At 42.0% G+C, this 15,884-nt stretch overlaps 1 protein-coding gene across 7 annotated transcripts in view; it reads right to left on the reverse strand.

Annotated features, from left to right (window-relative positions):
- ENTPD4 (ectonucleoside triphosphate diphosphohydrolase 4) overlaps positions 1 to 10,524 on the reverse strand; it is a 32,514-nt gene extending 21,990 nt beyond the window's left edge. For 2 of the 7 annotated variants that reach the window (XM_077152809.1, XM_077152803.1), the window contains exons 1-5: positions 10,348 to 10,524; positions 5,280 to 5,380; positions 3,928 to 4,029; positions 2,333 to 2,530; positions 1,595 to 1,800 (exon numbers count right to left, since the gene is read on the reverse strand). In XM_077152809.1, coding sequence (XP_077008924.1) covers positions 1,595 to 1,800; positions 2,333 to 2,530; positions 3,928 to 3,935 — 412 coding nt within the window. In that variant the 5' untranslated portion in view covers positions 3,936 to 4,029; positions 5,280 to 5,380; positions 10,348 to 10,524. Of the gene's footprint in view, positions 1 to 1,594; positions 1,801 to 2,332; positions 2,531 to 3,927; positions 4,030 to 5,189; positions 5,212 to 5,279; positions 5,381 to 5,655; positions 5,702 to 10,347 lie in introns of those variants that run through there. The other 5 variants (XM_077152805.1, XM_077152804.1, XM_077152806.1 and 2 more) reach the window with 5 other exon arrangements.
- Positions 10,525 to 15,884: the final 5,360 nt, after the last annotated feature.

Consider the following 15,884-nt stretch of genomic DNA (forward strand, 5'->3'; position numbering starts at 1 on the left):
AAAAATCTTTTGACTCCATGTACAGTGCTATTCCAAAGGATATAAAGCCCCACAGTAGCCAGAATCTGTTCAACAAGGAAATTTCTAGAGCTTTTTTATACTACCATACTTGGGGTCCATCACTCAGAACAGCAAAGAGATATAAAAAAAACCTCCTTTTTATTTTCACTGCAAACACTTAGTGTAGAGTCAGAGAGACCCATCTGTCCCACTTTGTGAAGCCTGATTTTAGCAAGATTCTGGTGTATGCCCTGGAATAATGCTCTAGCTGTGCTTTTTCTTTTTCTTTTAAACACAACTCCAAGGCATCTGGTGTGTGAAACTACAGAACAAGAAATGCAAAGGTCCAGAATTTTTTGAATGCTTTATGGTGTGCTCTATAGTTTTGTTTTTCAGTCTTTTGGTGAATGTACTTGATCAATATTACTTTAACCTTTAAAATGTTTCTAACTTAGGAATACATAAAAATTTAAGGGGTAGGAAAAGAGATAACTAAAAATCATAACATCCATTCACTAAGCCTTATTATAAAAATTTATCTTCATCTATGGAATTGTATTCTGCTATCAAAATAATGCTGTATATGGACTTAGATTAGTTCCCTCCCTTTAACCTGAAAAATGAGCTAGGTTTTTTTTTTTAAATGCCTGAGTAATATGCTGGTGCCATAGCTACCCAAGCACCAAAGAATAATTAACTTCCTAAGGGCTACCTGATTAAGGAAGAGGGCTTGAATTATTCAATGAAGAATGAGTTAGAGTCTAATGGAATGTGGCTTGGAACCTTTTTAATAGGACCAGTAATTTTAACATGTTAAAACTGAATATCATTTTTACTTACATTTCTAAAATGGAGGACAATAAATGTACTACGTCTCTACTAAGTCTATGGTCCACTGTTACAAAAGTGATTATCAATTATGAAGACCGGGCCTGTTTCAATGTGCTTCTGACACTTTCCATCTCTAACACACCTGATAGAAAGGTTCTGCCCATGGAAAGAGTAAAAACACAGAAAAAGATTGAGAACCACTAAATTACATTTTCTAATGTGTGAAGGCAAATTCCAATTTTCACATATTTCACGGGCTTAGAAATCAAGATATCTTAAAACCTGGACATAATTTCTTTAACTCTTTTAAATTCTATGGTCACCCCTATTAAGTAACCTAGATTATTATTTCGGCAGCAATTTTTAAAAGTGACAAACATATACCAATTTATTAAAGAGCAAAGACTTTCATAAATTTCTGAAATCACCTTGTCATTAAGAATAGAGACCAAAGGCTACCAAACAGGGAGGAAAAAACCTCCATAATTAATGGCAACTAGCAAACTTTGAGTAAATTCTGCAGAAGACAAAAAGAAAGAAATAGTTTTTGGATTTTTTTATGAAGGTTTTAGTCATCTTATGCAAGATGGACAGACAACAGAAAAAGAAAGCGAAGAAAGGAGACCACTGGGTCCTGGTATGATCTCTGAATTAGGGTGATGACTGTGAGAAGAGAAAGGGAAATATATAAAAGACATCACAGAGAATGAAAGGACACGATATAGGAATATGGTTACCAATCAGATATTTATCATTCACATACCGGGTTTTATTTTCATGACCACTGGCTTTCGGTTTTTATCCCTCATTTGTCTAATATCCAACAGATCACGAGGATTGCCATTATGCCTGGGCCAGCAGTACACAAATACTCGAGACCCACTGCTACCACAGTCTACCATGATACCATAGTTCACATTGGGGTTATTGGTGTCAGTAGCTTCAATGTCAGTGACTCGTGCCAAGTACCTTGTTTAGAAAAACAAACACTTCTATTTAGAAAAAGACTATCACCCTAAATCTAACAGAGAAAATGTAATAAATATCATGCCAGTGATTTCTAAGCTGTGCAATACTACCCACTATAAATTTTTTATAACTACCAAATGATTAGCCTAAAGAAAATAAAATGAGTCATGATAAAGATAATCAAAATCAGATACACATTTAGCATTCCTCTAAGAAAGTTCAAACAAGTTGTGAAAAGCAAAACTCCGTATTTTCTAACTATTAACATTAACTTAAAAATCACCATAAAAGGTATCACAGGAAACTATGTTTAAATAATTTTCTGGTGTCTTTCATAATGTGGATTTGATAGTCAGCAGTTAGCCAGTCTTAGACAATTTAATTTTTTATGCCATGCTGTACTCAGTACACAACAATACAGTACATATCCTAAATCCACAGGTTCCTTAAACTCAGACCTAACCACAAATGTCTTGCAGCCATTAAATGGAGGTTTGTACCCTATCTGGAAAACAACGTTTTTACCTCTTACCTTTGAAACTTCTTGTCTCTGGATAACCACCCATATTTATTTCGGATTATAACAACAGAAAAGTATAAAAGTGAAACAGCAGCAGCCAGGATGCTGATGACAATAATTTGGCGTAAATTGGTATTCAGAATTCGAGGACACCCTACTGGAGAGATGCTAAAATGCCAGGAAGCAGGAAAAAGACAGGAGATGTTGATCCTGAAATTAAAAAAACAAAAAGAGTTTAAAGCAATCTGTTCCAGAGAGGCCCCCTCACCTAAACTGACCCTACAGTAAGATGCTCAGCTCGAGCTACCTGTTTTTCCCTGCCTGTAGGTATCTGTATACCAGCATCTTCCACATTGCTATTTTGCTGCTGAAGCCACTGGTATAAAATTCTATGAGAATCCAGTCCTGATGGTTTATGATACATATGTGGGTTTTTTTGTTTTTGAGAGCACTATGCAGATTTTTTTCATGTAATAGGAGGGATTTTATTACTTTTTGAAAGGGAATTCATAAAGCCATTGATTATACCAAAACATTCTAGTGCTCTTTTCTTTTTGCTTAAACTAGAATATACCATGATGAGGATGATAATGCCGAAACAAGATTGTTGGCGCAACATGAAGGGTACAAATACATACTTAATTGTCTGACACTTTATTGAATGCAAAGCAAGATGAAGTGTCTTTGCCTTCATTGTACACAACCGAAGCTAGGAGGCCATGGAGGTGTATATTTTTATTTGTACCCTGATGTGTTCCAAAAAGGATTAGAAATGGCTTACAAGAATAAATTCAATAAGATAAATATACAAATTGATAATGAAATCAGGTTTAAGTATGAGGAAACCAAAAGAAAACGTAGTACACAGAAATGCATACTATGAGGTAGGCCTGCAAATCTGTCTGAACATCTTTGTGACCAAAACATTGATCTTAACACTGAATTCCAAGGCAGATGACCGAATGATGGGAGAAAATAGTATCTGACAATATCCCCATAACAATGTCAATTAATGAATTTTGTTCATCCAGGTTTTAGAAATATTCTTGTAACACACTTTGAAAATAAACAGGAACTTTTCTTCTCAACTTCTGTGAGGAATGAAAGGAACTATCATCAGGCTTAAAAACCTCAGTGTATTTAGGATGGATCTCATTGTTTTAGTTGATTTTCACACTCTTCCTTTTAAAAAGAGAATAACCTATCTCACTAAAGGGGGCAGTATCCTGCTGACCCAATGGAATTTTCATTTGTAGTTTCTCGTCTCTAGTTCTTGGGCCACTCCATTGAATTCATCATCCCCCTCCCCATATCTTACAGGCTTACAGATAGTTATCATGAGCTTAATACAACCCCCTTTCAGATCCCAGCCTACATGCCCTTTACCATGGAGTCCACTGATCCCTGTAAAACCCACTTTGCATTATCACTTTCTGTGATAGGCGCTCCACTGGACCCTAGAAGGCTAAAGGTGTTCAACACAAGTGTGGCAAAACTTCTAAAACTTTTCAGTTGGGATTGAGATTGGTTTTTTCTTCTTAAGACCTTTTTCTATGGCACCAAAACCTCAGGTTTTACAGTGCCAGTGATTATGCACCATCACTCACCTCCCCATACTGACAGGTCAGAAATCAGGCAATGTTCTGGGAGTTAGTTCTTCTCATACACAATTACAGAAACAATGGGGTCCTCACAGAGTTAGAGCCCTCCTGTTCCAGGAAGTGAGAAAAATCACAAAGATGACACAATCAAAGAAAATTAGGTTCTTGTTCAAGTGCTTGCTTAAATGCAACAACACATAATCTGGCATACAATCTTTGCACTTAAACTGCTGGAAGGGTTAATTTTGAGTAATACACTTCAAAGTTAATTTCATACTGTTAGAGATATAGGCTTAAATCAACAGAGATAAAAATAGTCTGGCATTAATTAATGATCACTACCTTAGAGCATCTCCGTGACCCTAAAATATCAGGTTTTAAATAGAAGAACTCTTAAATCCCTTGTGGTACTGAATGTTAAAGAAGATTTGGGATGGCCATAGGAAATAATGATTAAGTGAATGGGAATTTGAACTATCCATTCATTTAATAAATATCCATTGGACATCTCTTATGAACAAAGTACCACGCAAGTTAGTTCTCTTTTACTTTCACCATTATTGTCCCTCCTCCAGCCCCCAGACCTCAAATCTCAGAGAAAATTTGACATGGGTGGTAGTACAGTCCAACGTGTCAGATTCAATGAACATCTTTAGTCTTCATCGTTCTTGATCTCTTGGTACTATTTTACCTCTTCCAGGCTTCTCAAGACAGCTGTCTCAGCTAGTCTGCTTCTTAGCTCTTGAAAGAATGTCTTTAGTCTTTATTATTCTTGATCTCTTAGCACTATTTTACCACTTCCAGGCTTTGCAAGACAATTGTCTCGACTTGTCTGCTTCTTAGCTCTTCAAAAACAGCTTCTCAGGATCCTTTAGGTCTCTTCCTTTTCTGCCAACCCCTTCTATACTTATATTCCCCAGGGTTTTATCTGTCTTGGTTCCATTCTTTTCTAATTCTACTCTACTCAACCTCATTTACTACTTAAATGACCAGATAACATGAGAATTTCTTTTTCCACTGCAGGTTTCTGAGCTACAAACATATTATCTTCAATTGCCTACTGTCATCATTTTATTTATTTAAAATTAAATAAAATCCACCTAACAGAAACATAAAAAATTTCGAAACTACAATCCTCATTCCCTCTTCTTTCAACTGGTTCCTCCCTAGAAGTCCCAATCTCAACTGCACCACATTGCTGGAGCCAGAAACCAGGAGTCATGCCTGAAACCTACCTCCCCTTTCATCTTCCATCTCCAATCTCTTACCCATTCCTTCTGTTTCTTTGTCCTCAATTTATCTAAACTCTGCTCTCTCCCTTTATCATTTCTGCCTGTGGACAAGTTCTTATCTCTTGCCTGGGTCTGTCAGCACAGCAGTCAAACTGGTTTCCACCTGCACTCTCGATCCAGTGGCTCTCCAATTCTTCATCCAACACACTGAGACACACATTCTTCATCTGTGAAGAATCACAGAATACATTTGAAGTTGCTATATACAGTCTCTCCCCCTGTCCTGCCCCCTCTATCCTGGGTCCACGATCGTGTCACCTTTGCACTCAAAACCCCACAATGGCTCCCATCTCCCTTAATGTAAAAGCCAAACTCTTTTCTATGACCTTTGAAATTCTATAGAATCTAGCCACCTATTTCTGCTCTGACCTCATCCTCTATTATTCTCCCCTTTTCCACTCTGCTCCAGCCACACTAGCATTCTCACCGTCATCAAACGTACCAGGAACTTTGTGGTCTCAGTGCCTCTGAACTTGCTGCTCCCTCTGCTTGAAAACAATCAGAACATCTTAATTTCTTATTTTCTTCAGGTCTTTACTCAAATGTCACCTTCTCAGCAAACTCTCTTCTCTACCGATCTCCCTACCCTGATATGAGTCCTTAGCATGAACTTACTAATTTATTAAATACTTATACAGTGCTTACTATGGCCAGACCCTGTTTCAAACACAACAAATATCCATGTATTCCTCACAGCAACCTGTAAGGTAGATTCTATTATCAGAACATTTTACAGATGAGGCAGAGGGTAAGTAACTTGCCCATGGTCACACAGCTAATAAAAGACAGAGCTGGGATTCAAAACTACAGTCCAGCTTCAGAATTCATATTCTTAGTCATAATGCTATGCTGCTCTTGTCCTCTAACATATTGTGTGTGTGTTTGCATTTCTCTTGTTTATTATTTGTCTCCTCTTCCAGAATGCAAACTTCACCACAGCTTGTGTGTGCCTACTTGGTTAACTGCTGCAGGTCTAGCAACACAGCGCCCAGAACAGTGCCTGGCAAGAAGTCAAGTTTCAGAGCTCTAGGACCTAAAAAGAATCTCTATATTAGAAGGATTACTCCAAAATAAACAGGAATCATGACCCCACTCTCAACTTTTCTCTCTCACTTAAGAAAAAATCCTACTGCTTAGGATGTTTCCTCATGGTCTAACCTGCACTGTTCAAGGGTAGACACTTGCCACTTGTGACTATTTAAATTTAAACTATACAAAATTAAATAATATTTCAAATTCAGCTCCTCAGACATACTAGACACACTGCAAGGGATATAAAGATATAAAACACTCACCTCTATACGTGTGTTATAGCACAGTTCAAGACAGAAAACTTTGACATCACTGCAGAAAGTTCCTTTGGGCAGCACTGATCTGGTCCCTGGTCTACCTTACTGGCCCCATACCCTGACAGAACTCTCCTGCTTAACACAAGCGAAAGATCACTGACTTGGCCCTACATTCTTCTGCATTTGTAGAATGAACTCTCTCTTGTGTATCTCTCTGCTGCACTTCCAACATAACTCTCATGACACAAGTCAAGCATCATTCTTCTGTGAGGGTTTCCTTACTCTCCATAAACCCAAACTGTTTCCTTATCCATCCCAAGAATTATTAAGATAAATTTCCTAATATAGGAATAAGGATATTCATCACAGTATTGTTTATATAGTAAAACACTGTTGCCAAACTAAATACCTATTAAAGGGGGTGAGTTAAATTAAGCACAATGCAATGTAATACAATGGACTATTAAAGGTGATGATGTATATTTGTATTTATTGACATGGAAAGACAGCCAAAATATATTAAGTGAAAAAATTTCGCCTGCACTGGGAAAAAAAGATGGAGAGAAATCAAAATGTTAACAGTGGTTAGTTATCTTTAGGAAGTTAAATTATAGATCATCTTTATTTTCTTCCCTAGGCTTCCCTATATTTTTCAAAGGGCACATATTAATTTTATCATCATAAGAAACAACAGAACTATTTTTAACAAGCTACCTTTGATGATATCTCCAGTTTCCAGCACCAAATCCTCTTCTCGATAACCTGAGAAAGCCTATCTTTTAAAAACTCTCCATGACATAGGAATTCCGATCAGAATATATACATTTTAAATCCATGATAATTATGTGATAGCTAACCAAGAACAAAGAAAAGAAAGTTTTACTTAACAGTTTAAAGTCACAGTTAAAGGCAAACTGGCCCTCAGGGGAAGAAAAATCCTTAAAAATTCAATGACCAGTATTAGGTAAGATGACATGAGGGTTACAGGAGGAGTAACAAACCTAACTCCAAATTTCAAGGGGTTTGTCATTTGGTATAGGGAAAATATGAATATCCAGGAAGTAATCAGGAAGGGGCACGGTTAGAATGACCATAGCATACTAAATTACCTTTATTTAATCTGGTCTTCTTTTTGAGATAAGTGAGGACTTCAACAAAAAGAATAGATATTTTTGTAAGTTATAAAATTTGTGTTTAAAGGCAAAGAGAAAATAGCACAACTTACAAACTGCCCAAGTAATTACTTTTTTTTAGGACAAAATTATGGCTGATTATTGCTCAGCAGTTAACAATATAGTAATTGATGTTAAAACATAAACTCCAATTGTACTGCTAAAAATCTTGGCACCAGACCTCAGGGAAGCAAACTCTTGGTAATACTACAGAATCGCAACTGACAAGACTCTGGAAGAGCTAGAACTCTGAATAAGAAAAAATAAGATGATTTGTGAAATGATTTATGAAAGGTGCTTTAAAAGAGAATGATATGGTTATCAAAGGATTGCAAGAGGACCTTGAAAAATTTAAGAAGCCCTCAAATACTTGGGCAAAACTCTATAAAAATTAACTTCATTTATGAACGTGAGAGTCCAAAGTAAAGTGAAGAATTCTGTGGGCACTATTACACAGTTGTGGGGAAGTGTTACATCAAAACATATCTGATTCATTCTTTGTTTTAAGAAGAAGGCATGGAGTTGCATTTATGGTCTCTATTTTCTTCAATATTTGTCTTTATATTTAATATTTACTTTTCAATATCAAGTCCTAATCAAATATCTCCCTACTTCTTGCTATTCATTTGCAAAATTCTGGTTACAATTTTAAGTTTACACTTTTCCTGTATCGCTTCCCAAATCTGTGAGTCCCATCTCAGCCCTTCCTCAGAAGCTCCAGTTCCACACCCTGAGCTTACTCAAGCTCTCTTACTGCAAACTCAACTAGATTAAATCTGGGGTCACAATTTTTTGACACTTTCCACAATTCCCCACATCTAAGAAAGGCATCACCATTGATTGGGCTCATCTCATTCTCAACTTTGGCTCCCACTTCTCCTTTCCCTTCCCACATTATATCACTCACCAAGTCCTGCCAATTTTACCAAAATCTAAGAGGGACCATAGCAGACATCATTACCTCAAGACAGACCTCTTGCAGGGAACCCACCTTCTGTCTTCACTTTGAACACTGCTGTTCAAAGATGCTGATTCATCTCTGTAAAGCACTGCCAACAATGTACGGCAAGCTCAAGGACGTTCTGGAAGTCTATGGGTCAACACCAACTTTCCTGTGGCACCTGAAACTTTCCCTCAACTGGTCCCACGTTCTCTCACCATCCTGTTCTCTCATCACCCCTTAGACAACATCCAGTCTGCACTAGTGAAGCGGGTCTCCTTCCTCTCTCCCACGCAAACTGTTCTCACTTATGCTTCCAACCTTTACTAATGTCACTTCCTCCGAACTAAAATGTCCTCTCAATATTATACGTCTTTCCCTCCAGATAAAGGTCAATATTTTTCTTCGTCAAGACTTAACTTAGTCTACATCCTAATGTTTTCTCACTCTGAATTTTCTCATCATATATATAGACTAGTATATAGTCTATTCTATATAAACATACTGAATAAATACATGGAGAATATAATTCCTTAGATCAATTTTCAATTTTTTCTCTTCTTTCTAGTTATATACTCAAGGGCAGAAATCTTGTGTGGGCTAGGAAATAAATGTATGTCACTGATTCAATACGCAACAAAGACAGGTGTAAATCACAAGGTAAACACAGATATAAACCATGTATACAAATCACTATGCCATTTACAATTCTGCTGCGGTATTAAACAGAATTTGCAAACCTGATACAAAGACCAGAACATCAAATATACATAACCCAGAGAATACGATTGTTTTAGCCCTCCTCAAAGCTGGACAATTCGGTATTTTCATTATGTAAAGCAGAACACACTAAAGACTACAATGTGAAATTAAACTGGGGATTTGAGTCTCTAGGAATTCTTTAATAGCTCTAGTTTACGTTGTAGCATGGAAATCCCTGGTTATAGGGCAGCTCTTTTCTTTCCTACATAGTGACAAACGTCATTCTCTCAAAATACTCTACACCAAGGTTCATCTAACTGGGGTCTGGGGGGACTCCTGCAGGTTCTGGCACACAGTCTCAAAAATGAAAGAACTGTCTCTTGAATAGGTGACCATATTTAACTCAAGTTTGAGAAACACTTCTCTGCACTGTCACTTATTGCACAACAGCTTCATATGCCCAAGGAAAAATCTAAGGCATGAACCTTAGTAAAAGCAGAGCAAAGCAAACATATGGCTGAACGTGCGTAAACAATGATGAAACAGCAGCGAGACCCACTGGGTCCTCGGTGCAGCATCCGTTCTCCCTCGCCAGGTCCCCTCCCTCGTGCGGGCGAGACCTGCCAACGTGTGAGCAGTCAGCAAACCAGGCGAGCAGCATGACTGCCAAGGCTTCTGCAGCCAGGGGCTGGGGGAGAGCACCTGCCAGCCCGGGTCACAGCCTGACAGCGGGGGCGCCCGGATGTGCCCGTGCCCGCGCCCGGAGGCGGCTGCGACCAACGCCAGCGGTCAGCGGATGGTCCTCAGAGCCTGGCTGGCAGCGGCGCGGACACCAACGCGGGGGGGAAACGCCGCCAGGCTCGGGGAAGAGTTCCCAACCGGACCTCGGGCGCTCGGAGGGGAGGGGCTAGTCCCGAGGCCAGAGCATCGCCCCCCACCCCGGGGCCCCCCGAACTCCAACAGTCCCCACCAAGGCCGCCCGCTGGAGCAGCCCGCCCTCCCCTCGTCAGCGCCGGGGAGCCGGGCCTCACCTGCTCGGCTACACCCCACTCGGCGGCCGGAGCTCCAGGGAGCTTAGGCCCGCCAGCGGGGCGCATCACGGCCACCGCGTCTGGGCAGCGGAGGCGGCGGCACGAACCCGGTTCCCGGAGTCTCCGCTCGGTCCCGCGAGCCGCACCTCAGCCCGGCTCCCGCGGGTGTCACGTCACCGCCCGCGCCCGGAGCGCGCACGTCGCCGGCGGGAGGGCGCACGCTGCCCGGGGGCGGGGCCTGGGGCCGGACGCGGGGCAGCTTAGTGCGGGTTCTCCCGCGTAACCGCGCAGGCGTAGCCGTGAGCCGGGAATGCAAAATGTGAAGAGAAGTGTACCCCATACTGTGGTTACCGCCCCTCCTGCACTGTCTGGTCGTAGGCCTGCGGTTGGTAACTGGACTTAACCTGCTTACGACACCGCAGTTTAATTTTCCTGTGTGCGTCTAAGAAATATGGAAAACAACAGTTGAAACCCTAACGAGAACTAAGCATCTTTGCCTAGTTGTCATCTCTTGACATTTTACTATTTGGTCCATAGCTATCCCTGTTTACCTGCTTGGGAAACTAAGGCTCAAATTCATTCAATGACCCTCGAGATCCTTTAGTCATTGCCAAATTTGCATATATTAGAGCTTATTCCTGGAAGACAACCCCTTCCACCCCTGACATATACAATGTTTATGGGAAGAGATAATATGTGGAAGAGTACGCTCCCTGGCATTGACCCCAATGGCCTGAACTTGTCTCAAGAGCCAGTTCTAGTTTAGGAATAAACTGTCTTAAATTCACAGAGCCTTAGCATGTGAGAACTGGAAGAGAACTTTGGGAATCATGGGTTTCATTCTTTTTCCCCTCTGTTATCCAGACGAATACACTGAGACATGAAGTGAGTAGCTGTGCGGGTTTGAAACTATTGTGTACCGCAGAAAAGTCGTGTTTTAATTCTAATCCAATTTTGTGGGGCTAGATCTATTGTTTAGGGTAGGAAACTGACTGGATTGTTTCCATGGAGATGTGACACATCCAGTTGTGGGTGTGACCTTTTGGTTAGATTGCTTCCATGGAGATGTAACACACTCAATTGTGGGTGTGGCATTTTACTTAGATGAAAATGTGACTGTATCCATTCAAGTTGGGTCTTGACTAGTTTACTAGAGTCCTGTAAAAGGGGAAACATTTTGGAGAAACCTCAGATGCGGGTGCTTGGAGAACAGTTGCTTCAGAGCTGCCAGAGACACGAATGTTTGGAGATGCTTGGAGTGCCAGCAAGAGAGCAGATGCCTAGACATGGGCAGAGCCCAGAAAATACCACCATGTGCCATCCCATGAGATGCTAAGCAAGCCAGAACCCAGAATTGTGTCCTGGAGGAGCTAAGTGAAGGCCCACAGATGCTTAGAGAGGAAACCACTGGCATCAGAACCTGGAAGCAATGGAACTGGGAATAAGGACCTGCAGATGTCAGCCACATGTCTTCCCATATGACAAACATTGGTGCTTCTTGAGTCAAGGTATCCTTTCCTGGATGCCTTACTTTGGACGTTTTTCTGGCCTTAAAACTGTAAACTTGTAATAAATTCCCTTTATAAAACCATTCCAGGGCAGGCAATGGTGGCTCAGTGGCAGAATTCTCACCTGCCATGCCAGGAGACCCAGGTTCGATTCCCAGTGCCTGGCAATGCAGAAAAAGAAAAAAACCACTCCATTTCTGGTATATTGCATTCTGGCAGCTTTAGCAAACTAGTAAGTAGTCTAGCAACCTTAAAACATTTTTAAAAATGAAAGTCTTTGAAATGCCTACTGCATCCCTCTTCTTGTATAAAACAAACTTGGACAGAAGTAGTTATAAATTTTAATGCAGAATCCTCCTTGGCCAAGCACCAACTTGGGTCACCTCCTCCTCATGGTAATGTTTCATGCCTGGATTCAGATAGTGTTCTTTGGAAGAAGGCTAGCAGTGAACAGGGAGACTTTAGAAGTAGATACTGACTTAAGATTGACCCACATTAGGATCATAAAACAGAATGGATAAGCTCCGGGAAGATGGTGGAATAGGATAGGCCAAGTTCACACCTGCTCCAAGGAACAGCTAGAGAAGGGACAGGAAGGTGACTGAGGTGGTGATTCCAAGGTGTGACCTAGAAGGGTCTTTTACACCACATAGAGAGACCCTGGTTGCAAAAGCAGAAGAACTGAGGCTCAGAGAACCAGAGACCTTCTAGCTGGGGCAAACAGCCTAATGTACCCCTTTCCAAATGGATCCCGGAGCCCTCAGGAGTGCTCAGATGGGGAGATGGGGCCTAGCAAAATAAACCAAGCCATGTTCCTTGAATGCACAACCCTCTGCTGCAGCCCCACGCCCCGCAACTCCCCCCACACCCCACGCACCTGAATGCCATCACCCACTCCCCATCCCACACTCCAAACACCCCCTGCTCACCACTGCCCACACCTGCACATACTGCCCCGCACCCCCACCCCAAGTGCACCCAAGCCTACCCCAGCCCAACCCACCTCTTTTGCGCAAGTCCACTTTCGCCCCACCCCTCCTGAGACCCTCCCTCCTTCTCCCTGTCCCCTGTAGGCAGTCACCAGCGCATAAAAGCTGCGGGTGCTTACCTCCATACCCAGGCTACACCCACACCCAGCACATACAGTCATGCAAAACACCCCCCCCCATCCTCCACCCTGAGTTTTGTGCATGCATAGATCAGTTTACTGCCCTCCCAGATCCACACGTGGTCCCCAGTCACGCCCCCAGCTTTGAGCAAGTGCTGACCTACGCAATTGAGCCACACCCACCCCCAGCCCACACAGATACCACCCCAGCCCACTGCCCGTGAACTTTGCATGTGACACAAAAGGGCCCAGGCCCCTAGATCAGCACAGGGTCCCGCCCCACAGACCCACCGCCAAGCATCTATGCATTCCTGCCGTGACTTCTTGACCTCTGCACCCCAAGCTCCTTTCACAAATGTGTACATATGCCATCCTCCCCTCCCCCCCAGCATAAGCACCCTGTTCCCACACATGGCAGGTGCTCATGGATGAATTTGTGCTTCATAACTCCTGCCCTGCACACACGTGGACACCTGCTCCAACACCCTTCACACCTGTGCACCTGTGCCAGGGCACCGCCCACCTGATGCCACCCCCCGCAACCCACATCCTGCAACCTCCATGACCTGTGTCTGCCCCTGACACTCCCACAGCCACATCCAGGGCTCTCTAGACCCCTCCCCCTGTGCAAGGTCACAACCGCACCCTGCCCAGACCTCTGTGCCAACTACCCTCCACCCTGATACCCATGATGCTCACATGCCCACCCACATCCTACCTGAACACCAGCCCCCGTGCATGAACACAGGCTCCCCATCTGCCTCCCACCGTGCTCTACCTCTGTGTCCCCCACACTGTACCCTGCTCCTGCTGTCCAAGGTCTGCCTGAGTTGCACCCCGAACCCTCGGCCCCCGCACCCCACCTCCACAACCCAGCAGCTCTCACCCCATGCTCACAGGCACCATTGCGGCACCCCTAACCTGTACCTGTACCAGAGCTGCAATGCATCACCACACTATTGTGCCCCGCCCCACACCCCACACTCTGCTCCACATCCATCCCGCAAATACAAAGCTTTAGAGTACTGAAGGAAATCAACTTCCAAAGTAAACCAATCAAGATATCTACATGCCCTAAAGACAGCAGATCACCAATCATATCGTGATGAAGACAGAATAGCCTAGTCTAATGACCAAATTAAAACACCAGAGGAGACACAGACATTGGAACAACTGATCAAAGATGTTCATATAACTCTAATAAAGTAAATGAGATGGCTCATGCCATAAAGAAAATCAGGAAGACACTAGAGGAGCATAAAGAGGAATTTGAAAGAATAAATATAAAAGTAGTGGATATTGGGCGGGCCGCGGTGGCTCAGCGGGCAAAGTGCTTGCCTGCCATGCCGGAGGACCTCGGTTCGATTCCCGGCCCCAGCCCATGTAAAAAACAAACAAATAAACAAAATACAATAAAACAAGAAAATGTTTAAAGATGTTTCCCTTTCTTCCTCCCTTCCATCCTTCCTTCCTTCTCTCTGTCTTTCCTTCCCTTCCTCCCTCTCTCTTAAAAAAAAAAAATAAAAAATAAAAAATAAAAAAAAAAAAGTAGTGGATATCACAGAGATTAAAGATGCAGTAGATCAAATAAAAAACATACTAGAGATACACAACAGCAGATTTGAAGAGGCAGAAGAAAGAATAAGTGAACTAGAGGGCAAGACAACTGATTTCAAACACTCAAAACAGCAAATGGCAAAAGATGGAAAAATTTGAATTGGATCTCAGGGAAATGGAAGACAAGAAAAAGAGCACAAATATAAGAATCACTGGTGTCACTGAAGGATAAAGACATAAAATGTTAAAACCGACAGGGCTGTAGAAATCTTGTAGTCCCATCCACCTCCTTTTATAGTTAAGGAACCTGAAACTCAGAGAGGTTGAGTGAGTTACCCTAGATCGCCTAGAGGCAGAACTAGCCTGTCTCCTGCTTTAATATTCTGTCTCCTGCTTTAACATTCTTTGGTAATCTTTTGCCATGGAAAGTTACCAGTTTGGATAATTTATACATTAAAAAAAAAACACCCATGACGTTGTGCCAGTTTGAAAGTATTATGCTCCCTAGAAAAGCCACGTTTTAATCCAGATCCAATCTTGTGGGAGCAGCCATTTCTTTTAATCCTGATTTTGAAATATAGGTTCAAATCATTTGATTGGATATATCCATGGAGATGTGGCTCCTCCCATTTGAGGTGGGTCTTGATATTGGAATCCTTTAAAAGAGGAAACATTTTGGGAAAAGTTTCAGAACCAACAGAGCAACAAAAAACTTCAGCGCTGACAGAAATGACAGAGCAGGCAGAGCAGGCAGAGCCGACAGAAGCTTCACAGCAGAGCTGACACAGACGCAGACCTGTGAAGAACAGAGACACAGATGTTTGGAGATGCTTGGAGCCGAGAAAATGTTGTCATGAGATGTTAAGCAAGCCAGAACCGGGAAAGAGCCAAGGGAAGCCAAGAGATGAAAGCCAGCCCTGGAGAAATAAAGTGAGGAATGCCTGAAGGAACAGAGGCTGAAAGCAACGGAGCCCAAGAGCAAGGAACCAGCAGATGCCAGCTATCTGACTATCCCACTAACAGAGGTGTTCCTCACCCATCAGCTTCCTTGAATTATGGTATCTTTCCATGGATGCCTAGTTGGACATTTTTATAGGCTTAGAACTCTAAACTTGTAACTTATTAAATTCCTCTTTTAAAAAGTCATTCCCACAGATGAGTAAAATATACTGATTAAAAATAAATAATAGGGGGAACAAATGTTAAAATAAATTTAGTAGATTGAAATGCTAGTGATCAATGAAAGGGAGGGGTAAGGGGTATGGTATGTATGAATTTCTTTCTGTTTTCTTTTTATTTCTTTTTCTGAACTGATACAAATGTTCTAAGAAATGATCATGATATGAATATACAACTATGTGATG

The sequence above is a fragment of the Tamandua tetradactyla genome, chromosome 3 (assembly GCF_023851605.1).
Source record: "Tamandua tetradactyla isolate mTamTet1 chromosome 3, mTamTet1.pri, whole genome shotgun sequence".
Classification (NCBI taxonomy): Eukaryota; Metazoa; Chordata; class Mammalia; order Pilosa; family Myrmecophagidae; genus Tamandua; species Tamandua tetradactyla.